Source organism: Notechis scutatus, chromosome 14 (genome assembly GCF_049901735.1).
Source record: "Notechis scutatus isolate UNSWTSFEM ecotype Mainland chromosome 14, rNotScu1.2, whole genome shotgun sequence".
NCBI lineage: Eukaryota > Metazoa > Chordata > Lepidosauria > Squamata > Elapidae > Notechis > Notechis scutatus.
This window is the reverse complement of record NC_142022.1, coordinates 4,538,852-4,563,204: the sequence shown is the minus strand read 5'-3', so window position 1 is coordinate 4,563,204 and position 24,353 is coordinate 4,538,852. Positions and strand designations below refer to the sequence as shown.

Here is a 24,353-nt window from a genome sequence, read left to right as displayed (position 1 = left end):
ATCAAAGGATGCGGGTCCCCCCCCCCCCCACTGGCTTCTAACATTTCCTTCCTTTGGGGCAAAGGCAGACAAGCGTCCCAAGTGTGATAGGTTTCCCTTAAGGTAAAAGGAAAGAGGAAAAACCCTAATCATGAGCATTGTTGAAAATAAGCAAGGATCGCACATTGATTTTTCTCCTAACACTGGTTTCTGATTTTGGATCACAACCAGAACATCCTCATGCAAATATGTGTTTTAACAAATAAAGGCAGGAGGCCATGAATTCAAGTCTCACCTTAGCCATGAAAGCCGGCTGGGTGACTTGGGGCCAATCACCAGGAGGTGGGGAGTGCTAGTCCTGCCTTAGGAATGAAAGCTATCTCGGCGACTTTGGGCCAATCCCTCTCTCTCAGCTCAACCCACTTCACAGGGTTATTGTGGGAAAAATAGGAGATGTGTTGGATAAGTTCACTTCCTTGAGTTATTTGTAAAAGTAATAAAAGTGAGATGCAAAGAGAGGTGGGGGGAGATGGAGAGAGAGAGAGATAGAGAGGGAGAGGGAGAGAGGGAGATGGCTAGAGAGATAGATGATAGATGGGGAGATGGTCGAGAGAGGAAGATGGCTAGAGATAGTAGATAGAGAGATAGAAGAGATAGAGAGATGAGAGATATAGAGAAATATGAAAGATAGATAGATAGAGAGATATAGAGATATAGAAATAGATAGATAGATAGATAGATAGATAGATAGATAGATAGATAGATAGATAGAGATAGATAGACGAGAGATATAGATAGATAGATAGATAGATAGATAGATAGATAGATAGATAGATAGATAGATAGATAGATAGATAGATAGATAGATGATAGATAGACAGACAGACAGATAGGAGAGAGGAAGATGGAGAAAGAGAGAGAGAGAGAAAGAAAGAGAGAGAGAGATGCCCCAAATGGAAGTTTGGGCTAACAGTGGTTCCCAAAGCTCCCCGAAGATGACCGATCCTCTTTCTCTTGGCCAGCTGCTGGAATGGATCCGCCGCACCATCCCATGGCTGGAGAACCGGGTGCCAGAAAAGAACATGGCCGCCATGCAGCGCAAGCTGGAAGACTTCCGGGACTACCGCCGTGTGCACAAACCTCCCCGTGTCCAGGAGAAATGCCAGCTGGAGATCAACTTCAACACCTTGCAGACCAAGCTGCGCCTCAGCAACCGCCCGGCCTTCATGCCTTCCGAGGGGAAGATGGTCTCCGTAAGTCAAAGGAGCAGAAATGGGGGAGCCCTACAAGCCACAGGAGGGCTAGGGTTCACATTGACTGGCCACAGTTTTTCCCGAAAGCCACTTCTGAAAACATCTGGCCAGAGCATCCATCCTGTACTTCCATGGTTTTGCGGTGCCTGTGGAAACTTCTGAAGGAATTTCTTCCTCCTTTCTTCATTGCTTTCCCTTGAAGACATTCCTATCTAGTGGAATACATCCTATTTTTAATTAAATTAAACAATTAAAATGTTAAAGTGGGGTTTCCCAACCTTGGCAACTTTAAGACCTGTGGACTTCAACTCCTAGAATTCCGGGAATTGAAGTCCACAGGTCTTAAAAGTTGCCCGGATTGGGTAACCTTGCATTCAAGGTTTCTAAGAGCTGTTGAAAAAATACTCAGGGTTAAGGCCATGCCACTTTCTGAAAGAAGAAAGTATTTCACAAATAGAGGTCTACCTCCAAAAAGACCGTTTAGCAGATTTTTACAGGCCAGAAAAGGATCAGAAATGGTGAAAAGCAACAAACATGAACCTTAACAGGGCAATTTGATCTTGTGCACGAAAGCAAAAATTCCTTAATTTTTTGTGCAACTCTCCCCAACAGAGAATTCTCAAGTGTAGCATCTATAAAAACAGTTTCAACACTGCAGTTTTTTCCCCCAGAATTGGCCTTGCAGGTTTATTAACTGATACCAGATGGCACGGTGCTATTAAAGCACTTCATTAAAACAGCTCATTAAAAGTATTTTCTCAGAGAGGTTTGCTTGTCATTATCCTTATACTCTTTTGGCACTAAGTCAAGATTTGTTCACCCTGACCTCTTAAGTAAGAGAAGCTTTATGGTTTGAAAATCTCTATTTTTGGCACTGGTTGCTTAGGATTTGTTTCTTGTACATTTTAAAAAAATAATGGATTACTTCTTTTTTTTAATCTACCTTCTTCTCACAATCTTGAGCTGAATTCATAATGTTATCTTACTGAGTGGCATATGAACCTTTATCAAAAAATAGAAATGAAGACAGATTGCCATCTACTAAACAACTAAAAATACCGTATCAAATCATATCTTTAGTCAACATTAAAAAAAAGCTAAATGGTAACAAAAAGATAAAAATACATGAAAATTAAATTCCTTCACTCTCCCATTTGTTAGGCGGAGAGCCGAGAAAGCTGTTCCAAATTTCAATCAATTGCTTACTTGCTCTTGATTCACCCTCTGAAAATAAAATAAATTACTGCCTTCAAAAGAACAGAGATTAAGACTAGCTTCCCTTCTTGTAGCCCCAAAATGTTTTAAACTGTTTATTCAGCAGAGATTGAGAGGAGGGTGTGAGATCTCCTTACGACCTGCTGCTCCACTTTGGATCTGCTTTCAGCTCACTGAAAAACAGTCTCTGGTGACTTAGTTGTCCAAAGATTTGTTTAATTAACTGCATAACAGAGTTAGAAGGGACTTGGGAGGTATTCTAGTGCAACCTCCTGCTCAGTCAGGAAGCCCTATAACATTTCAGACAAATGGTGGTCCCATCTCATGTAAAAACCTTCCGTGATGGAGCACCCACATCTTCTGGAGGCAAGTTGTCCCACTGGTTAATTGTTCTCACTGTTAGAAAATTTCTCCTTCGTTCCAGGTTGCTTCTCTCGGGTCACTCTGAGGTGACATCGATCAATCCCATTTTTAAACTGCCCATCTCCCTTAACAGAGGGAATACGATACGAACAGATAAAGACAAGATCTAAAAGTTTAAAAAATGAAGAGGAAGGGTACTTAAAACACTTTTTAAAAATTAATTCAAAGGCGGAGGGTTCTCAGGGCCAGCCCCAGGGCTGCCTGCTCCTCTGGGCTCCCCATCCAAGGCTGTAGAGCCATATTTCCATTCTTTTCTGGAAGGCCCGTCTTCCCTGGGGGTGTGTGCGGGGAGAACATCTCACGGGGCAGGGGCCACAGCAAAGAAGACTCGTTTCTTGGACTCCACCAATTGGAATTCTTTATCTGACGGGGTCCCCAGCATACCTTCCCTGCCTGACCGGTTGGGGTGGGGTGGGAGACAGGCAGGTGTTGCTTTGTAAAAGGCATCATTGGGAGCGGGAGGAGGAGATGCAGGAGGATTTCTGAAGGTGGCTGATCAGCGGCAAGTGTGGCTGGGACCCTCCCGCTAGCTGAGGCTGTTCCCCTCCCCTGTGCCCACAGGACATTGCCAATGCCTGGAAAGGTCTGGAACAAGTTGAAAAAGGATACGAAGAATGGCTGCTGACGGAGATCAGGCGCCTGGAGCGGCTGGACCACCTGGCTGAGAAGTTCAAGCAGAAGGCCACTCTGCACGAGAACTGGACCAGAGGTATCTGCGGAGACCCCAACGGAGTCCCCTTCTCTGTTCCTGTTTCTTTACTTAGGCATATCCTACATAGGCTAGCAATATACAAGTATATTAAGGTTTCACCTAGATGAGCAAAACATAATAAAATATGTTAAAAAGGTCTATGTTAAAATATCAATGTCTAGGCCATCTAACCATTGAACCACACGATCATTTATATTTTCAAAAATCAGATACTGGACCCATATATGCCCTCAGCTTACAGCCTGTCACGATCTAGTTTGATGTCAGTCACTCTGAGGGGAGGATACCCTGCCCCATTTATACAGAGATGCTCTCGATCAACCTCCAGCGCCCTCCCCTCAGCCCAGCCTTTAGCTCCCCTCTGCTTCCTCTCCCCCCCTCCCCCCGTCCCCCCACCCCAGGGAAGGAAGAGATGCTGTCCCAGAAGGACTACGAATCAGCCACACTCTATGAGATCCGGGCACTGATGCGTAAGCACGAGGCCTTCGAGAGCGACCTGGCCGCCCACCAGGACCGCGTGGAGCAGATTGCGGCCATCGCTCAGGAGCTCAAGTAGGTGTCAGCAAGTTGGCAGCAGCCTTACGGTGAAAGGCAGGCACACGAGCACCCTGCCCCATCAGTTCTGCTCCCTAATGCTGAAGCTTGAAAGGGCATGAGATCTCTGAATGACTTGGGAAGCTGGCCACGTATAGCGATAGCCCTTAGACTTATATACCGCTTCACGGTGCTTTCCAGCCTCTCTAAGCGATGTACAGAGTCAGCCTGTTGCCCCCAACGATCTGGGTCCTCATTTTACTGACCTCGGAAGGACGGAAAGCTGAGTCACCCTTGAGTCGGTCAGGATCGAACTGCTGGCAGTGGGCAGTGAGTTAGTCTGCAATCCTGCATTCTGACCACTGCACCACCATGGGTCTTCTGTGGAATAATACAGTTGGAAGGGACCTTGGAGGTCTTGCGGTCCAACCCCCTGCTCAATATACATTATACATTATGTGTGTATACATAATGTATAATTTATATACACGTACATTTACATAGAAATGTATATACATATATATTGAAGGAAGGAAGGAAGGAAGGAAGGAAGGAAGGAAGGAAGGAAGGAAGGAAGGAAGGAAGGAAGGAAGGAAGGAAGGAAGGAAATATATGTAGGTGGGTGTGGTTGTGTGTACCTGATTAAGATGGATTAAAATCATGTTTCTCAACTTTGGCAACTTTTAAGATATACGGAGTTTGACTCCCACAAAGTACATCTTGAAGTTGCTAGGAACAAATAAGATAAAATCAAGTAAGATAGTGCGCGTTTGTATGTGTGTGTCTGTACGCATAATTGATAAGGCGATAATTTATTATTTTCATAAACAACTCAAGGTGGCAAACATAGGCAAACACGGCCTCTTTCTCCTGGTTTCCCCACAGCAACAATCCTGTGTAGGGGTTGGGCTTGAGGGGCAGCAACTGGCCCAAAGTCACCCAGCTGGCTTCCATGCCTAAGGCAGCACTAGAAGACGCGGTCTCCTAGTTTCTTCCCTGGTGTCTTAATCACTAGACCAAACTGGCTTTATCAGCGCTTGGGTCGAGTCTGAGGTCATAATAAAAGGCCCTGGGCTTTGTTCCAAAGAAGCTGAATTTATGTACAAGAACAAGCTGGAATAACAACTTGCTCCCAAAACTTAATGCTGATTTGTATCAAATTGGAGCCCCAAACCAACTGGCAGAACCAGGTCTTTTAAATTCTTGAGGGAGCCGACCTCGCTTCTGGGAGCAAGATGTTCCAAAAGGCAGGAGCGATTCCTCAGTTAATGACGGACTTCTCCGTGAGATGCCAAGCAGGATCCAGGTGACCCAGTCTGCATATGCATTCACGGCCTGGAAAGGATTGTGTCTCAAAAACTGCTGATTTATCACCGCAGTGAGCTGGACTACCACGATGCAGCCTCTGTGAACTCCCGCTGCCAGGCCATCTGTGACCAATGGGATACCTTGGGGACGCTCACTCAGAAGAGAAGGGATGCCCTGGAGGTGAGAAAAGGGTGCGTTGAAGGTCTCTCCTTGGAGTTTGGGGGTGGGTGGGAAGATGTGGCCACACAGACGTCTCCCTCTCAGGAGTTACACCCGGCATTCTTTCTCCTTTGCCCAGCGGGTAGAGAAGCTGCTGGAGACCATTGATCAGCTGTACCTGGAGTTTGCCAAGAGAGCCGCCCCGTTCAACAACTGGATGGACGGAGCCATTGAGGACCTCCAGGACATGTTCATTGTGCACAGCATTGAGGAGATCCAGGTTGGCCTCAGGATAGCAAGAGCATTTAGACTTATATACCACTTCACAGTGTTTAACAGCCCTCTCCAAGCGGCTTAGTCAGCCTCTTGTCCCCAACAATTGGGGTCCTCATTTTACCGACCTTGGAAGGACGGAAGGCTGAGTCAACCTTGAGCCAGGCCAGAATTAGCCTGCAATACTGCATTCTAACAGGGAGGGAGGGAGGGAGGGAGGGCAATCGCAATAGCACTTAGACTTATATACCACTTTACAGCCTTCTCTAAGCGGTTTACAGAGTCAGCGTCCTGCCCCCAACAATCTGGGTCCTCATTTTACCAACCTGGAAAGGACGGAAAGATGAGTCAACCTTGAGCCAGTCAGGATTAAACTCCTGGCTGTGGGCAGAATCAGCCTGCAATACTGTATTCTAACCATTGTGAAAGGAAGGAAGGAAAGGAAGGAAGGAAGGGAGGGAGGGAGGGAGGGAGGGAGGGAGGAAGGGAGGGAGGAAGGAAGAAAGGAAGGGCAATAACACTTAGATTTATATACCGCTTCACAGTGCTTCACAGCCCTTTCTAAGTGATTTACAGAGTCAGCCTCTTGCCCCCAACAATCGGGGTCCTCATTTTACCCACTTCAGAAGGGCGGAAGGCTGAGTCAACCTTGAGCCCCATCAGAATCGAACTCCTGGCAATGGGCAGAGTCAGCCTGCCATGCTGCACTCTAACCACTGCGCCACCACAGCTCCTAGGATGGCGCCTACATTCTTCCAGGCCCTTTTAGGCAGCTGCTAACCGAAGCTCTTCCTTCTCTCCTTTAGAGCCTGATCACAGCCCACGAGCAGTTCAAAGCCACCCTGCCAGAGGCTGACAAGGAGCGCATGGCCATCCTGGGCATTCAGAACGAGATCCAGAAGATTGCTCAGACCTACGGCATCAAGCTGTCAGGCCAGAACCCCTACACCGCCCTCTCCCATCACGACATTGCCAACAAGTGGGACAAGGTGAGGACCAGCAGAGAAACAAACAAGGATTAAGAATGGGAGAATCTGGAGGTATCCTTTTTTTTTTTTTCCAGGCTATCTAGTTGAGTAATGAAACTCCTGCAGAAAACAACCAAGCTCAGAGAGCAACAAAAACACACCACATTGTTGTTATTCCCTCCAATCTAGAAAGGGGCTGAGCTTTGGCATGGGGAGGGTGGCATTGCTTTTCTTCCTAATTCCACCCCCAAGTCCTCTCCCCGTCAGTGAGGTTTTAAACACCCGTTTTCCTCGGTCCTTCCATTTTAGGTGAAGCAGCTGGTTCCACATCGCGACCAGACCTTGCAGGAAGAACTGGCAAGGCAGCAAGCCAACGAGCGCCTGCGACGTCAATTCGCTGCCCAGGCTAATATCATTGGTCCCTGGATCCAGACCAAGATGGAGGTCAGGCCTTCCTTCTCCTTTCCATCAATATTGCGCTCCCTGTTCCTCTGGCAGAGGACTGGTTATCAAGTAGGCCCAGCCTCCTGGCTGGGGAATTCTGGGAGTTGAAGTCCACGCATCTTTTCAGTTGCCAAAGTGGAGAAGCACTGCCCTAATCTAAATCGGAATGGCACTACTCTCCCCAGGCAGCTCACCTTGGGACAACTCACTGCAGGACAATTTAACAATTCAGTTTAATTATCTAAAATCAATTGTTTTAACTTTTGTCGTTCCCATTTCATTCTGTTCCTCCTTTTGCATCCTTTCTTTAATGATTCTATTCCACCATTTCTTTAATATAAGTGTAACTCTTGTCCCATAAGGACTTGTCCCACAATGAGTTGGCCGTGGTCATAGAACCAATCCAAATACCTTTTCATTTAAAGCATTTGCACTAAAGAAAAATGTAACCTGGGGAAAAAACAGAGAGGGCTACTCTAAAGATGGATCAGAACAGACAAGAAAGTATAAAACGCTTAAATTCTTTTTCTTAGACCTGAATTTCCAATTTGCAGAATCCCACCGGCTTCCGGTGACCAACGGTGCCTCGTAATATTTGTGGGAAGAAGGTCCGAGGGGAATTTGAGCCAGGTGCATAAACCTCAGATTCAAAGTTCCCTTTTTAACCCCTCCAGGAAATCGGTCATGTCTCCGTGGACATAAGTGGACCCCTCGAGGACCAAATGAACCAACTGAAACAGCACGAGCAAAACATTATCAATTACAAAGTGAATATTGACAAGCTGGAAGGCGACCACCAGCTCATCCAGGAAGCTCTCGTTTTCGACAACAAGCACACCAACTACACCATGGAAGTAAGTGGCCTGGACAGAGGAGGGCAAGGAAAGCAGTGGGAAATACTGCCAGGCCTCAATTTACGACCTCCATTGGGAGCAGAATTTCGGCTGCTAAGCAGAGCAGTTGTTAAGCCAGTCGCACCCCATCTTACGACTTTTTTCGCCACAGTGGTTAAATGAATCACTGCAGCGAAATCACGAGGTTGTTGAGTGAATCCAGCTTCCCCCATTAACTTTGCTTGTTGGAAGCTGGCTGGGAAGGCTGCAAATGGGACGCTCATAAACGCATGGCGGTTGCCAAGTGACTGGGGGATCATGTGACAGGGCCCCCATTTTGATCATGTGACTGGGGGATCATTTGAGAGTTCATAAGTGCGAGGACCAGCCGTAAGCCCTTGTTTTCAGTGCCAGTGCAACCTTCAACGGTCACTAAAACGAATGGTTATAAGTCCAGGACTACCTGTCTATGCCTGAGAAATTTGTCAAGGATGCATCCCTGAATTTGAGGCCAGCCAAAATTTTCAGGCAAAGCTCTACTCAAGTGAGAGAGAAACATTTTCACATCTCCCAATGTGCCAAGTTCAACTGTGCAACCAGTCCGGTCTGTTTTCTCTGCATGTTAAAAAGAAAGAAAGAGGAATCCCTCTTATTCCTGCCTCTCCTTCTCTCCCACTCTCCTCCTCCTCCTCGTCTTGACTGCAGCACATCCGCGTGGGCTGGGAGCAGCTCTTGACCACGATTGCCCGCACCATCAATGAAGTTGAGAACCAGATCCTGACCAGGGATGCCAAAGGCATCAGCCAAGAACAGATGAACGAGTTCCGGGCTTCCTTCAACCATTTCGACCGGGTGGGTAGCAGGCCATTCTTCTTATGCCGGCATCTCTTTTAACAAAAATACCTGTTCGTAGTGTTGGGGGGGGTGCCTGTCACTCAAGCCACACACTGGGGGGCCGTTCTGAGTCTCCTCTGCTGTTTCTCACACCTTTTCCCACTTGACTGATTGCAGAAACGAAATGGCCTGATGGACCCTGACGACTTCCGGGCCTGCTTGATCTCCATGGGATACGACCTGGTAGGAATCCAGCCTGGACGGGGAGGATTAGTTTCGGTGCACCTGCTGCATCTCTTGGGAGGGGAAGGGCACACAGTAGCTGGCGTTGGAGCACGAGACGTTAACCTTGTGCATGTATATATATCGATAAAGGAGAATATTTGCAGCTAAGGGTTGGAATGAGGGGTCCTTAGCACTCTCTGTGCTCGGTTGTTTTCTTGAAGACGTTACATTGCCGAACTAGGTAACATCATCAGTGCTAGTTAAGCAGCTAACATCGTCAGTCTTAGTCTGTCACTGACTAACTGATGATGTTGCCTAGTCTGGGTAATGTAACCTCTGTAAGAGAACAAGCAAGCTCAGAGAGCACCAAGGACCCCTCGTAATAGATAGATAGATAGATAGATAGATAGATAGATAGATAGATAGATAGATAGATGATAGATAGAGAGGGGGGTGTAGATGATAGACAGACAGACAGACAGACAGACAGACAAAGTATGGCCTTGCAGCCCTCTGAGGAAGCTCATATGGACTGTGTCAAGCTGGGAGGGAAACTTTTAACTCTTTCCTCCAGGGCTGCAGAGCTGCCATCATCAAAGCCCTTGGGAGATTTGGCTCAGCTGGAGAAGCGGTTTGGTTTGTGGCCTGTAAACTGCCAGTGCCCTTGCCAGTTTCCTGAAGGTTTCCTCTAATGGATTAAGGCCGTTTTATGGCCCTTTTTATTTCCCAGAGAGGCTCAGATGGCCAGGAAATAAGCAGCAGGACGAAGAAGGGAGAGAACCACCTGGACAGTAGCATTACTTAAAGGGATTATTTATCCTTCCTGCCTAGATAAAAAACAGAATTCAGTTATCATTGGGATTTTGAATTTCCCTCCATGCTGGGGTGCACTTTCTGGCTCAAAAAATAAAAATGCATTGAATGAGGTTTCAATTTTTAAAACGTCAAGAGTGAACATGGAAAAACGGATGTGGGTTTAGACAGCGTGTCCTCTTCCCCATCATTTTCCAACCTTTTCCCTCTCTTGGATAAAACAAGTTGCACAAACCGACTATCCATCCAATGCCTTTGCTCCAATGCTTCGCTTACCACACGCTGGTTTTAGACAATAAAATTACCTGTTGTCTGTCGGATGGGAACACAATGTCTGAAACGGTGGGGGGGGGGGGGGGCAGTTTTGAGCTGTCTCACTCTGGGGCCTCTAGATCTGCCTGAACTGGGCAGAGAATCGACCCATCCTTCCTCTCACTCCCAGGGAGAAGTGGAGTTTGCCCGCATCATGACCCTGGTGGATCCCAACAACACGGGGGTGGTGACCTTCCAAGCGTTCATCGACTTCATGACCCGGGAGACAGCCGAGACTGACACGGCGGAACAGGTCATTGCCTCCTTCAAGATCCTGGCTTCAGACAAGGTGAGGAGTCGGGAAGAGAGATGACTGGAGGGGGTTGGGAGGGAGCAGGAGGGAGATTCCGACTTGCCCACACCAGCTTTGAAAGGGACTCTTTATTTACAAGCGGGATGAAACCTACATTGGCCAAAGAGAATTAGCATCCTGGATCCCACCTGTTGGTTCTGGTTTCTGGCCATCTCTGCTTCCCTCTTACCCCAGCAGGGAAAATCCTTTTTCTCCCAAACGAGGAAACGCCAGGCGACCCTTCCCAAACCTGCTGTATAATCCCAATTATTCTTGAATGGTTTATGGTGGGCCAGATGAGGGAGTTGATCTTGACGGGCCTCTCCTTGCGTCACAGTCCTTTTTCTGGCAGCAGGAAGGAAGCCCACTGAGGCTTCCCATCCCATAGCAGCCCAGCAGGTGGGCCTAGCCAGCCATCCGAGCCTGGCCTGGCCTTTTGCTCCACGACAGATCCACCAACCTAGCATTCCTAGGAAGCTCCATCCTTCCACTTCAGACCTTCAATTCTGGTTGCCCTCCAAGATGCTCTGGGCTTCACCCTGGGCAGTGTAGCTGGAGAGCAACATCTGGGGAGGGCTGGGGAGGCCTCAGTGGCAGGGGTCAGTCAGGCATCCTTTCCCGATCCCCCAAGAAGCAAATATCTATGGCAGAGGTCTCCAAACTTGGCAACCTTAAGACTTCAACTCCCAGAATTCCTCAGCCAGCTATGCTGGTTGAGGAATTCTGGGAGTTGAAGTCCACAAGTCTTAAAGTTGCCAAATTTGAGGACCCCGATCTGTGGAGATTCTCAACCATCCAGGTCATGTTTGTCCCAAAGGTGCTTTTCCAAAAGGCAACTGGACTTCCTGTTTTTCTTTGAAGACGTTTCACTTCTCATCCAAGAAGCTTCTTCAGTTCTGGCCGAATAGTGGGGAATGGAATGCAAAGACTCTAAACCATTTCCTCACCTTTTTCTAGAACTCAGAAGAAGAAACTTCACGATGAGAACTGAAATTTAGACTTAAAAAAAAAAAAAAAAACAAACTAAAGAAAAAATAAAAATAACAAAACAAAAAAAAACGCACCAAAAAAACAAACAAAAAAAAAAAAAAAAAAAAAAAAAAAAAAAAAACAAAAAAAAAAAAAAAAAAAAAAAAAACCCAAACCCAAAAACTTCCCAAAAACTCCCCCCCCCCCCAAAACCCCCCCACCACCCCCCCCCCAACCCCCCCCCCAAACCCCCCCCCAAAAAAAAAAAAAAAAAAAAAAAAAAAATTTTTCAAGGGGGGAAAAAACAAAAACACCAAGGAAGTCCAGTTGCCTTTTGGAAAAGCCTCCTCCTATCAAGCAGGTGCCGAGCTCCGGGCTTCTCTGGCCTTCTAACTGGGGTGGGGTGGGGTCTCCTTGGTCCTCCGCAGAACTACATCACCGTGGAAGAGCTGCGCCGGGAGCTGCCCCCAGAGCAGGCCGAGTACTGCATCACCCGGATGACCAAGTACAGCGGAGCTGATACCGTCACGGGCGCCTTGGACTATGTCTCCTTCTCCAGCGCCCTGTATGGGGAGAGCGACCTGTGATTCCCTCCCCTCACCACCAAAGGCATGTGGGCCCCTCCTCCTCCCTTCCGGGGAGCTAACGCCACCTGAGTCCTGTGCCCACGGAAAGAAGGGCGCAGCCCCTTCCCCACATGCCCTCCCCCCTCAAACGTTGGGCAAAAGATCAGGAGATCCTCCCTCTCCACTCCATGAGCCACAGCTGGTGGAATTAAGCGGGGGTGTGTCTTGGTCAGATAACTGTCTCTGTCCTGTCCTGCTGCTGTCTCTCTTCTTTGCTCCTGAGCTAGTCAAGCCCTCCGCCCCCCTGCCCCCCGCCAGGCTGTGCTCTGCCCTGCCTCCCCCCGACCCCCGCCAGGCCCTTCTGGGTTTCTCAGCCCCCAGGCAATGTCCTAAAAGGCAGCCCTGGACCGCTGTCTAGAAGACCACGAGGGTGGGGCTGCCAGCATGGGGTTCCCCAAGGAGGCCCGGCCCGGCCGGCATGGAACAGATGCTGTAGCACCAATAAAACACCACACTCTGGAGGCCCATCTGTGGTCGGGGTCTTTCTTCTTGGTAGGCCAACGGGGTGGGATGTTCTGTCACAGTCCTGTAAGCTGAAAGGCCTGGCCGCCCAGCCAAGAGGGAACTCTGGGAGCCTGGCAGGAGGTTGCTTAGGGGGGAAACTTAAAGGATGGAATTCCATCTGTGGAGAGAAGCAACCTGGAAATCTAAGGAGAAATTTCCTGACAGCGAGGAGAACGGGACTTCTTGCCTCCAGAAGTTGTGGCAGCTCGATCCCTGGAGGTTTTCAAGAAGAGATTGGACTGCCGTTTGTCTGGAATGGTACGATAGGGTCTCTCTCCTGCCTGGGCAGGGGGTTCGACTGGAAGACCTCCAAGGTCCCTTCCAGCTGTTATTCTATGTTCTGTAGGTACAGCTAATCTAGGAAAAAAGGAGGACTAGGAGTGACATGATAGCAGCGTTCTAATATCTGAAAGAGGGGCTCAAAGCAGCTGAAGGCAGGACAAGAAGCAACGGATGGAAACCAACCAAGGAGAGAAGCAGCCTGGAACTTGGGAGGACAATTCATCAGTGCCTCCAGAAGTCGTGGGTCCTCCGTCACTGGAGGCTTTAGAGATAAGAGATAAGACAGCCACTTGCCTGGAATGGCATAGGGCAATCAATGGTGGCTAACCTTTGGGGGCTCCTGTGCCAAAAATTGTGCACGATTGCACACGCGTGCTCGCATGCCAGCACCCAGAAGGCACTGCGCGTCCCCCCGCCCCTACACATGCATGCGCAATCCCACCCACCCAGCCTCACAGCTGGTTTCGGCCGGTTGAGGCTTTTGGCCTCCCAAAGGCTTGAGGAAGGCTTCTGCAAACTTTGTAGGCAGAAATCTAGCCCCGTTCATACTTCCTGTTTTTCCAAAAATACTGGAAGTGATGAAAGCGGGCTAGTTCGGCCTGCAAAGCCTGCAGAAGCCTTCCTCAAGCCTTTGAGGCTGAAAACTTTAGCTGAAAATCAGCTGTGAGGCGCGCACATGCGCAGTAAGTTTGCCTGCAGCTTGCGTACTAGCACAAATGGCTCTGAGAGCCACCTGTGGCACACGTGCCACAGGTTTGCCATCAAGGGGATAGGGTCTCCTGTTTGAGCAGGGGGTTGGACTAGAAGACCTCCAAGGTCTCTTCCAACTCTGATATCCTGGAAGCCACCCAGGGTTGATGCCCTCCAAGTTAACAGCTGCTTCCCAAAATCATGCTCTGCCTTGGCAGGATCCCCTCTGGCTCCTTGAGCAGTTAAGACTAGGGAGCAAAGGTGGAGTTAAGACTACTCTTCCTCAAGTGATCTCGCTTTCCCGGCAATCTTGCTTCCACTGCCGAGAACCCACCGGTGGGCTCTCCTTCTCACGGCCTCAGAGCCCCGATTCCCGTGAGAAATCTGGCCGCGGGAGAGACCCAAAGAACCGGCAGCGCTTGGATCTCACTTACAGGGACACACACACACACACACACCCTGAGTCCATTCAACCAACCAAGGCGCCTCCTTAAAGTACTTTATTCATAAAAAATAGAACTCTTTGGGGCCTGGAGGAAAAGGGCCCAGGGATCTCTAGAAAAAGGGGTGGTTGGCTCAGGGTGGAGGTGTGCGAGAGTGACGTCGCGGCTACCCACCGGCGGCAAACGGGGTTGAAGTGAGGAGCCTCTCTGGGAACAGGGGGAGCTCCTGCCCTTCCCAGCTGCAGAGCAGAACGGCGGCGTCTGAGAACCAAGCGGGTCACAGAGCGGAGCGCCCGGACAGGGTGTGGGGGGCAAGGGTGTGTTCGTAGCAGAGGTGCCACGGGGCCGTCAGGAGCACCAGGAAGAGCTGGAGAGGCCATCTGCAGGAGAGGTCAGTCTGGAGAGGGAGCAGATGGGCAGGTGGCCAAAGAAAACCGGGTCCGTCATGGGGAGGAGGAGGAGGAAGAAGAGGGCCACGCCCAGCAGGTAAAAGAAGACCACCAGGAAACACTGCGAGTGCTCCAGGGCTGCGCCCACCGCGGGGAATCCGACGTAGTTGCAGAAGGAATGGCAGAGAACCGGCCCGATGAGGTGTCCTGCATGGAGAGAGGGCGACAAGTGATGAAAAGAGGAATCCCACCCCTTCCGAGGAGCAGAGAGAAAAGGAGCTTTCCCTTGGTGGAAAAGCCACCACCCAGCAATCTCGGGCAGACTGACAAACGCCTTCAGTCAAGCCAAATGAGGAATTTTAGCTGGGAGGTGGGCGAAAGAAGTTCTCCATTTTTGCAAAGGGAAAAGAAACGGGTCTGGCTCACACTGGATCCTGAGCCACAACAGGGCTATCTTAAACCACCCGCTTTGCCTTACTACCGGATTAGCCTTGACCGGAGGGGAGAAGGGCTCAGAATCAGGGGTCGCTGACAGGGAAGAGGGCTCAATGTCTCAATTTTGGGCTTCGGAACCTCCCATCGTTCCCAGCTATCGCCCAGCCCTTCGAAGGGGGGACTTCCAGAGACTCACTGCTGGTCACAGTGGAGGAAATTGGCACGTAATGGTTGAGGAAACTTGCCTTTTGCATGCAAAGCAGCAACCGAGAGGAAAAGGACCCTGGGAAGAAAATCCCGGCTCCCAACACCAACCTGTTCGGATGAAGAGGAACGCAGTGTAGGCTCCAAAGATCGCGGTGTAGGAGAACTGGAACACTGCAGGGGAAGGGAGCAGCCAGTTAGCAAAGGTTGTGTTGGTGTGCGCACGCACATTGCGTGGAGGAAGTAGAGAATGTAATTTAAAAAGGGGAGACTTCTGTGCATCCCCTACCGGGGCAACTTCAGGCCAGTTGCAAGCGATGGTGTAGATATTCAGCGTTCCTGAACCTTGGTGACTTTTAAGGTGTCTGGACTTCAACTCCCAGAATCCCCCAGCCGGTAGCTGGCTGGGGAATTCTGGGAGTTGAATTCCAAACATTTAAAGGCCCTTCAGATACATAATTTAAAAAGTAGGAAAAAGGGAGGTCTTCTGAATTTTCTTTCCATTTGTAAAGAAATCATTTGCAAATAGACCCCCATTTCTTCAATTCCTTTCGTCTTTAGGGTTTGCCGTTGCCTTCCGAGTAACACACGGAGCAACTCAACTACACAATGACACACTAGTCCAAGGGCTATCAAATGGAACTTTTTTTTTTTGGTGTGTGTGTGGGGGGGGATTGCTCAAGGATACAAAGAGGTTGGATTTTCTCTTGTCTCCTCCGAAAGAGAAGAGACAAGAAGATTAGAGGACTGGAGGCTAAAACAGTTGCAGGAATTGTCTGGCTTAATGAACAGGAGGACCGGGGGAGACATGATAGCGAAATGCCAGTGTTTGAGGGGCTGCCCCAAAGAAGAGGGGGGGTCAACCTATTTTCCAACAGGCAGGACAAGAAGCAACGGGTGGAAACTAACCAAGGAGAGAAGCAACCTAGAAATAAGGATAAATTTCCTGACAGAACAATTAATCAGTCGAACAGCTTGCCTCCAGAACGGATGGATGCTCCAGCCCTAAAGGTTTTTTAAGAACAGATTGGACAACTATTTGAAATGGGCTCCTGCTTGAGCAGGGGGTTGGACTAGAAGACCTCCAAGGTCCCTTCCAACTCTGTTATTCTGTTACAAGGTATCAAACAACCCACCAGGCAAGGTTTCCACAATACCCTGAGCTACAAAAAATAAATCAACCACCTTAGGAATAAATTGGTTTGGCCCTCTGCGGAGACATGATGAAGCCCGTTTGTGGGAAAAAGAGCCAAAGGCAGAAGGAATTCACCTTTTTTTTCATGAAATCGTTTAGCAATACGTCAGCAGCAAGCTCAAAACAACAATGGCCACAGAAATCCTACACCTAACGGCCTGGTTTAAGCCTCTTTTCCCAGCATTCAACTTTCGGGGGGAAATTTGACCACGATTGGGATGTTCTTGATTGGGAGCTTCCAACCTGGCATTGCCCCCCTGCCTTGCTCCCTTTTAGTGACGTCCCTGCCAGGAGATAGATCCCCACCTGCCGAAAGGAAAATACTGGCTCTGCTTCCTTGGCGAAACCGCAGCTGCTCGATGACGTGGTGGAAATGAGCTGTAGGAGGAAAAATAATTTCACGTTAATAAAAAAAAAAAAAACCACCCACATATATAGGTAGTCCTCCACTTACAAGTTCATTTAGCGACCGTTCAAAGTTACAACGGACGGCACTGAAAAAAAGTGACTTATGACCGTCTTTTAAAGCTACGATCTTTGCAGGTCACGAGATCAAAATTCAGACGCATAGCAACTGGTTCAGACTTATGACCGTTGCTGTGTCCTAGGGATACGCGATCCCCTTTTGCGACCGTCCAACAAGCTGAATCGATGGGGAAGCCAGTTTCCCTTAACAACTGGGTTACTGACTTAACTCGCTTAACAACGAGGCCAGAAAGGTCGTACAATGGGGCAAAACTTAAGAAATGTCTCACTTCACTACAGAAATTTGGGGTGCAATTGTGGTCATAAATCGAGGACTATCTGTATTGGCAAAATAGGGGCCTTATGTTCTCGTAGGCTTTACAGATAGTCCTTGAATTACAACTGCTTGTTTAGTGACCAATGACTGAGTTGACTTACTACGGCACTGAAAAAAGGGACTTATAACTGCTCCTCGCACTTAAAACCACGTCTCTGCGATCAAAATTCAGATGCTTGGCAACCCGGACATATTCATAATTATTGCGGCGTCCAAGGACACACCGCCGTTTGTGACCTTCCCAACAGGCTTCTGACCGCCAACATCAAAGGGGAGGAGCCAGATTTGCTTACCAACCACATGATTCACTTAGGGACTGCCGTGATTCGCTTAACCGTGGCAAAACGAGGTCATAAAATCAGGAAAGACTCACTTCCTAGCAATGTGCTCCCAATTGGGGTTGTACGTTGAGGACTCTATGTCATCCCCTATACAAGAAGAGGCGGCCTTCCCAGGTAGAGCTAACCAAAGTAGCTTCAGACAAAAATTAAGTCTAATTTGAGTCAATCTTTGGCTCTCACTGACTTCCACCCATGAAGTTGGCTTGGCAACCGCAAGGATGTTGGATGCTAATTCTTCTGGAACGTGTTTTTTTTAAGCTTTCCTGCTAAACCTCCAGATTTGCAGCTTTCTGGAGGTCTCTCAATGCAACGTCGAACGCAGGGGTCCTCAACCCTCAGTCCGTGGACTGGCACCGGGCCACGGCATGCCAGCAACCGGGCCACGCAAGCAAGCAAAGCCCCATCCGCGGGATGCAGGCAGGCCCACAAAACCACGCTCCCTCCGGTCCAAGGAAAAACCTTTCTCCGTGGAAGCGGTCCCTGGGCCGCTGATCTCACCGGGATGGTTTTCTTGAGCTTTTGTGAAATTCAACGACAGGTTGCAACCCCAAATAGGAGCTTTGTTTTCCAAATCAGCAGGCGACTCAAATCGCAGTTCGATCCGGAGGCTTCCTGTTCCACCCGATTCCCTATCCCACCCAGGGGCGGCCTTATTTCCATTAGGTTTTAATAACCCCCAGGAAGAAAGCGAGGAGGTGGAAAGCAAAGGCTCCCCTTTTATGTACATTTAGGAAGATTATGCCCCAAGGAAGGACTGCAAGCAGGAGGCCCGTCGGCCGAAATAAAATCAGGCGTTCACACGTTACTGATATAATATTTCTAGCGCAGGGTTGAAGTGTGGGGTGATCTCCGAGCTGGGTGGTTTTCTTGCAGACGTTTCACCACTCAACTAGGTAACCTCACCAGGGCTCCTAGAGGGCAAACCCCAATCCCCTCCAGATGAGGTTACCCAGTTGGGACGTGAAACGCCTCGAGCTCAGAGAGCACCCAGGGCTCCACAATCCATTGCTAGCCTTTGCCTCTTCACCTTCTGGTCCATGGGGGTTGAGTAAGGATGGCGGCCACTTGGAGTAAGAGCCAGCCTTCTCAGGGAAGACCCCACCCAGGGGTGGGCTTCAAACATTTTAGCAATGGGTTCTCTGCCTGGTTGCTGGGTGGGCGTGGTGGGTGTGGCTGGTTGACCTCCTGCACCATGGTAGGGAGGGGGGTATTTCTGCCCTCCCTGGAGGCTTTCTTTGAGCCTCGGAAGGGGGAAAATGGCCTCTCTGGGCTCCGGAGGCTCTATGGAAGCTGGAAACAGGCCCATTTCCGGCCTTCCTGAACTTCCAGGGGGGGCATTTTTCGCCCTCCTTGAGCCTCCGTGCACATCCTGCACTCACCTGCATCTAAAACGGGCCACCTGGGGACTCCTGGGAGGGGAGGGACCGGATGGGAGGGGCCAGCCAGGAGTGGGATTGGGAGGGGGGTGTCTCCAAACTGCACAGAATCTTAGCTAGGGGCCCTCCCGAACCCCCAGCAGCCCACCCCTGACCCTACCCACCCCCCTGTCCCAAAACCTGCAGCCGCATCCAGACAAGGAGAGCAGAAGCCGGCAGCCGGCTTGGGGCTGATCTCCTCTCCCCGACGACGCAAAACTGTGAAGCGAGAGGACTGGCAAACACATCTAATCAATCAATCAATCCAAAACTCACCGACTCCAAAGAAGAGCGGGCAGGTGACAATGGCCAGTCCTACTCCTGTGCAGGGCACCAACATGGGCACCATGCAGGCCCGGAAGACCAGCTCTTCGGTGAAGGGCGCGATGACCTGGTTGCGCAGCCAGCGCATGTCGGTGAGGCAGAGAACCCAAAACCTGGGGTCTAGAGGGGTGGAGTAGAAGCAATGTTACTGACACCCCCCCACAAAACACACACACACACACACACACACACACACACACACACACAGAGGCCTTGATCTTTTGGCCTGCTCTGTTGAGGAGGTTGTGATCGGATAATCTGAACCAAGAATCAACTATAGGTAGTCTTTGACTTACAACCGTTTGTTTAGTGACCGTTTGAAGATACAGTGGCACTTAAAAAGGGACTTGCGCCCCTTGTTCACACTTATGACCGTTGCAACATCCCCACGACCACGCGATCAAAATTTGGACTCCTGTTTATGATGGTTGCCGTGTCCTGGGGTCATGTGATCTCGCCATTCACAGCTTTCCCAGCCAGCACAGTCAATGAGGGAAGCTGGATTCGTTGAACGACCAGGTGATTCATTTTAACAACTGCAGTGTTTCTCTTAACAACGGTGGCACAAAGGGTTGTAAAAATCAACCAGTGTCTTGCTTAGCCACCAAAATTCTGGTCTTAACTGTGGTCATAACTCGAGGAGTACCTTTAGCGAGACCAGTACTTTCAGACTTGGTCCTTGGGAACTTCAACTCCCAGAATCCCCCAGCCAGCCATGGAAGTCCACACACCCCCCCCCCCCTTAAAGGGGCCAAGGTTGAGAAACACTGACAATAGACAGAGGGAACTTACCAAAGCTTGGCTCCACCCATTAAGTGTTCTGGCTCCACCCACATTCACCAAAACACACCTGAAGAAAATATGCCCTCCCAGATCTTCCTTAAGAATATTTTCTATTATCTTAACGCAAAGCCCACCAGCAGATTCTTACCGAAGGCCACTCTTAAGCCATCCACCATGTCCCAGGGACAGTCCATGGACAGTTGGATGAGGGGGCCGAGGAACAGGATCTGGGAAGACAGGAGGACTCATAGAAAACCTGTTTTAAACATTAAAAATAACTTATCCCCACCCCTCCCCCCGGGACGCGGTGGCTCAGTGGCTAAGACGCTGAGCTTGTCAATCAGAAAGCTCGGCAGTTCAGCAGTTCAAATCCCTAGCGCTGTGTAACGGAGTGAGCTCCCGTTCCTTCTCCCAGCAGCTTCTGCCAACCTAGCAGTTCGAGAGCATGTCAAAAATGCAAGTAGAAAAATAGGGACCCCTTTGGTGGGAAGGGAACAGCGCTCCCTGCACTTTCTGTGTTTAGTCCTGCCGGCCACAAGACCACGGAGACGCCTTCGGACAGCGCCGGCTCTTCGGCTTTGTAATGGAGATAAGCACCACCCCAGAGCCAGAAATGACTAGCACGGATGTGCGAGGGGAACCTTTACTTTTTTCCCCCCCCTCCTTCCCAGTAGCCATCTATGAAACAGCATCCAGCACCAGACAGGAAGGTTTCAGGGCCAGCCTTGGTGAAAACCCAGGTCAAAAAAAAAGGACACCCACGTGTCACCCCCAAGGTTATAACACGAGCCACCCTTACCACGGTCAGCAGCAGGGGCAGCAGAGTCGCCGGCAAGATGCCCTCCAGCCGGAACCCCATCAAGGTGAGCAGGGATGCATCTGGCTGAGCAGAAGAGGAGATACCTTCGTCATCATCATCCTCACCCTCCAGCACCATCTCCGCTCTCCCCTCCTGACTCACCCAAAAGCAAACAGGTGCAGCACAGGAAAATGGCATCTCGCCTCTACTTAACAAAATTAAGCTGCAGGTTTTATCCTGCTATGAATTGATTTCAGCCACTGGACAGGTCGGAAAGGGGAGAATCATTTATTTGATTTTTATCCTGTCATTATTCAAGGCATTGGGCAAACCTAATGTCGTCCCCCCCACCCCCCGTGAGGTGGGTTGGGCTGGAAGAGTAATACTGGCCCAGTCAGTTTTCACACCTAAGGCAGGACTAGAACTCACTGACACCTAGTGATTCGCCCAAAGTCACCCAGCTGTCTCTCCTGGCCAAGGCAACACTAGAACTCACCGTCTCCTGGTTTTTAGCCTGATGCCCTAACCACTAGATCAAACTGGATCAAGATAATATACATAGGGTACCATCTTAGACTCCCTGGAAATAAACTTATTTATTTATCAAATTTATATGCTGCCCATCTTGTTGTCATGCAACTTTTACTTAATTCAGTGAGATGGCACAGTGATTCCACACCAACTCCCATCATCCCCAATGGAATTACAGTAACATGCTCCCTTCTATCTTTTAAGCATCCGTTCAACCCACGTGCTGGAAGGCCTCGCCTATCACTTCAACTGTGGCGATGTTGACAACAGTCCATTTAAACCGGTTACTGAATCAGCCCATTTTCTGCCTTCGTCCCACATACTGAGGCAGGGATCAACCAATGGATTAACCCCTCTCCACACACGCACAAAACCACCGCAACCGAGTTAATTGCACATTGTGAGTGCTGCGTAGCACACGAATATTTTTGCCAGGTTGTAATTATCTTGATTAAGTACGCTGCAGTGAAGGCAGCCATCAAACACTTCAGAATGACTCAAGCCAGGGATGGAAGCGGCCAAGAGTGGGTGAATGCCACCCACACCGGAGATGGTCCAAATCTTCTCCTAGGAAACGTCCTTTTCAACACAGGTGACCTGGAACACTTTTGCGCGTCTAAAAGAAACTAGGCAGGACTGTCCTGCCAAGCCAGGATGACCGCAAGGCAAAGGGACGCTGGTCAGATCTTAACAGCCTGGCAAAATGGCACCACAAAGAGATCAGGTAGCCACCGCTTGGCTTGAACCCGTGCAGATTGCAGCAATCAGCTCTGATTGGCAGAGAATCTATCTTAGTTACCTGTACAGAAATTTCCCCAGCCCTTCCTAAGCCCAGCTCAAACTGCTCGTGTTGGTCTTTTAAGGCCCTAAAATTTGGTCTAGTGGTTAAAGCACCAATCTAGAAAGTGGGAGACAGTGAGTTCTAGTTCTGCCTTGGGCATGAAAGCCAGCTGGGTGACTTTGGGCCAATCACCAGGAGACTGTGAGTTGTAGTCCTGCCTTAGGCGTGAAAGCCAGCTGGGTGACTTTGGGCCAATCACCAGGAGACGGTGAGTTCTAGTTCTGCCTTGGGCACGAAAGCCGGCTGGGTGACTTTGGACCAGTCCTCTCCGTCTCTCTCAGCCCAGCCCGCCTCACCAGGTTGTTGTTGTGGGGAAAATAGGAGGAGGAAGGTAAGTTGGATATGTTCACCCCCTTGAATTATTTATAAAAATAAAGGCAGGATACAAGCAAATAAATAAATTGTGTAAGACCCTAATTTATGTATTAAATTTTTATTTATTAAATTTAATTAAAATTTATGTATTAAAACTCACTATCCAAGCAACTCTGGGCATACTTGCAATATATTTTGAAGCAGCTCCTTTTCCCGCACCAATCTACCTGCATGCTAATATATTAGCCAATTGATCTTTTCCATCCAATATTGCTTCTGTTACGGGATCAATCTATTTCAGCAAGGCTGTTTCCTGATATAAAACACTTTTTCCACACTGAGAGGCTACCTATCAAGGCGGCTGCTTCGCAAACTTGGACTGTAGCCCCAGGAGGTCTCCAAAAGTTACCACCAAATTTTATTTATTTCTTTTTTTAATGCAACATAAGATGGAAACCGTCATAATAAAGGCATCATAAACAAAAGAGGTTTGAAATTTACGTTCAGTCAAATGTTAGCTTTCCTGTTGGTTCTCTCTGCAGGATATTTCACAGGGACTGTGCAACAAACATTCCCAGCAAATAGAGATTTGTCTATCTGAACACAGCTGGGTATCCCTGCTTCAAGATCCTGGGAAAAAATAATTCTTAAACCCAGCATATCAAAACTTTGTAGGCATTTGGGCTTCTCACCTCCACTTTTCACCTGCTGTTAACATTCATTTTGGATTCATTTTGATTTAACAACAACAACAAAGTGGCTTCTAAAGAAATAAAGCCTTGAAAACGCCAGAAATCTCATTGGCCAAACCTGGATGGACAGGCCGCCCTCACCTTAATGCCGGTCACCTCTTTCCAGACCCAGATGAAGACGGGCGAGAAGGTGGAGACCACCAGGACGCTGGTGAAGCGGCGTTTAATGACCGCCGGGTGGTCCCTGAAGGAGGAAAAGCGAAGTCTGGAAAAGTCCCCCCCAAAACCTGCTGCCACCAGGAGGGAAGCGGGGCACGTCATGCAGTGCAGAGACTAAGGGAGCTGATCTGTTCGTTCACAAGACCCGGCTGACCCGGAGAAAGGAAAAGCCCGGGCTAACTTCAGCCTCGGCTGGGTTTCCCCACCGCAGAGAAGCTCCAAAGGTTCGAGTGGACTCCAGTTGGCTTGCATGGCCAGCGCCAAGTGGCCCCCTCCCCAATTTCTGCAAAGGGGTTTTACAGTATACAATCCCACCCCCAAAAGCCCAGCCTGGCGCGTTTCCAGTAGGGAGAAGACCCCCCAGCCTCTTGCAGGGGATCCAAGCCAGGCTGGGGCGGGGGGAAGCCCCTCCGAGGGCCGCAGGGGAGGGTCTGCAGCTCCCCTACCCCCAATCCAGCCCCCTCCCCGTTCTCCCCCGGCCTCACCTGGGCAGGTGGCTCTTCCAGACATAGAGGCTGCCCACGTAGGAGCAGGCCAGGCCGAGGCAGGAGAAGAGCGAGGCCCAGCAGAGCCCCGACCCGGCGCCCCCCGCCGCCGCCGCCGCCGCCTCGCCCTCCGCCGACATCGGGGCGCTGCAGGAGCGCGGTTCAGCCCGGCCGCCCAGGCGAGGCAGGCAGGCGGGCAGGGCCGCGTGGGGAGCCTCCGCCTCCCAAGCGCGGAAGAGGAAGCCGCCAGCCAGCCGAGGGGAGGGAAGCGGGCCGGGCTGCCCTGCGGCGGGGGTTGCGGCACGGAGACCCCGGCCCGGGCCAGGCGGGCATCCCGCCCCCTGCCAGCGATTCCCGCCAGGCCAGGCGACTCCCTCCTCCCCGGCCCGCCTCCCTTCGGCTCGGTCGGGGTCGGCAGGGTGATGGGACGCCCCCGGTTACGCAACCGGCCGACGCCGCTCCGCGCCTTGAGCTTGCAAAGGCATCGAGTCG

The 24,353-nt window shown here is 49.9% G+C and overlaps 2 protein-coding genes across 3 annotated transcripts in view; one reads left to right on the top strand and one right to left on the bottom strand.

Annotated features, from left to right (window-relative positions):
- Window positions 1-12,639, top strand: part of ACTN3 (actinin alpha 3) — a 39,720-nt gene extending 27,081 nt beyond the window's left edge. Inside the window, exons 10-21 of the mRNA XM_026689056.2 lie at window positions 1,002-1,232; window positions 3,432-3,579; window positions 3,984-4,134; window positions 5,496-5,604; window positions 5,723-5,863; window positions 6,663-6,845; window positions 7,134-7,268; window positions 7,943-8,122; window positions 8,807-8,953; window positions 9,113-9,178; window positions 10,416-10,574; window positions 11,975-12,639. Coding sequence (XP_026544841.1) covers window positions 1,002-1,232; window positions 3,432-3,579; window positions 3,984-4,134; window positions 5,496-5,604; window positions 5,723-5,863; window positions 6,663-6,845; window positions 7,134-7,268; window positions 7,943-8,122; window positions 8,807-8,953; window positions 9,113-9,178; window positions 10,416-10,574; window positions 11,975-12,133 — 1,809 coding nt within the window. The 3' untranslated portion in view covers window positions 12,134-12,639. The remainder of the gene's footprint in view (window positions 1-1,001; window positions 1,233-3,431; window positions 3,580-3,983; window positions 4,135-5,495; window positions 5,605-5,722; window positions 5,864-6,662; window positions 6,846-7,133; window positions 7,269-7,942; window positions 8,123-8,806; window positions 8,954-9,112; window positions 9,179-10,415; window positions 10,575-11,974) is intronic.
- Window positions 12,640-14,133: 1,494 nt separating this feature from the next.
- On the bottom strand, window positions 14,134-24,353 carry RCE1 (Ras converting CAAX endopeptidase 1). 2 transcript variants are annotated; one of them, XM_026689063.2, is made up of 8 exons: window positions 23,862-24,353; window positions 23,299-23,401; window positions 20,779-20,862; window positions 20,128-20,206; window positions 19,149-19,316; window positions 16,621-16,692; window positions 15,231-15,293; window positions 14,134-14,687 (listed from the first exon to the last, which is right to left on the bottom strand). In XM_026689063.2, the coding sequence occupies exons 1-8, from the start codon at window positions 23,999-24,001 to the stop codon at window positions 14,440-14,442; spliced, it is 957 nt and encodes a 318-aa protein (XP_026544848.1). In that variant the 5' UTR covers window positions 24,002-24,353; the 3' UTR covers window positions 14,134-14,439. The 2 variants fall into 2 exon arrangements, with proteins under 2 accessions (XP_026544848.1, XP_087799870.1); XM_087943744.1 differs by having other exon boundaries at window positions 20,779-20,931; window positions 23,862-24,294.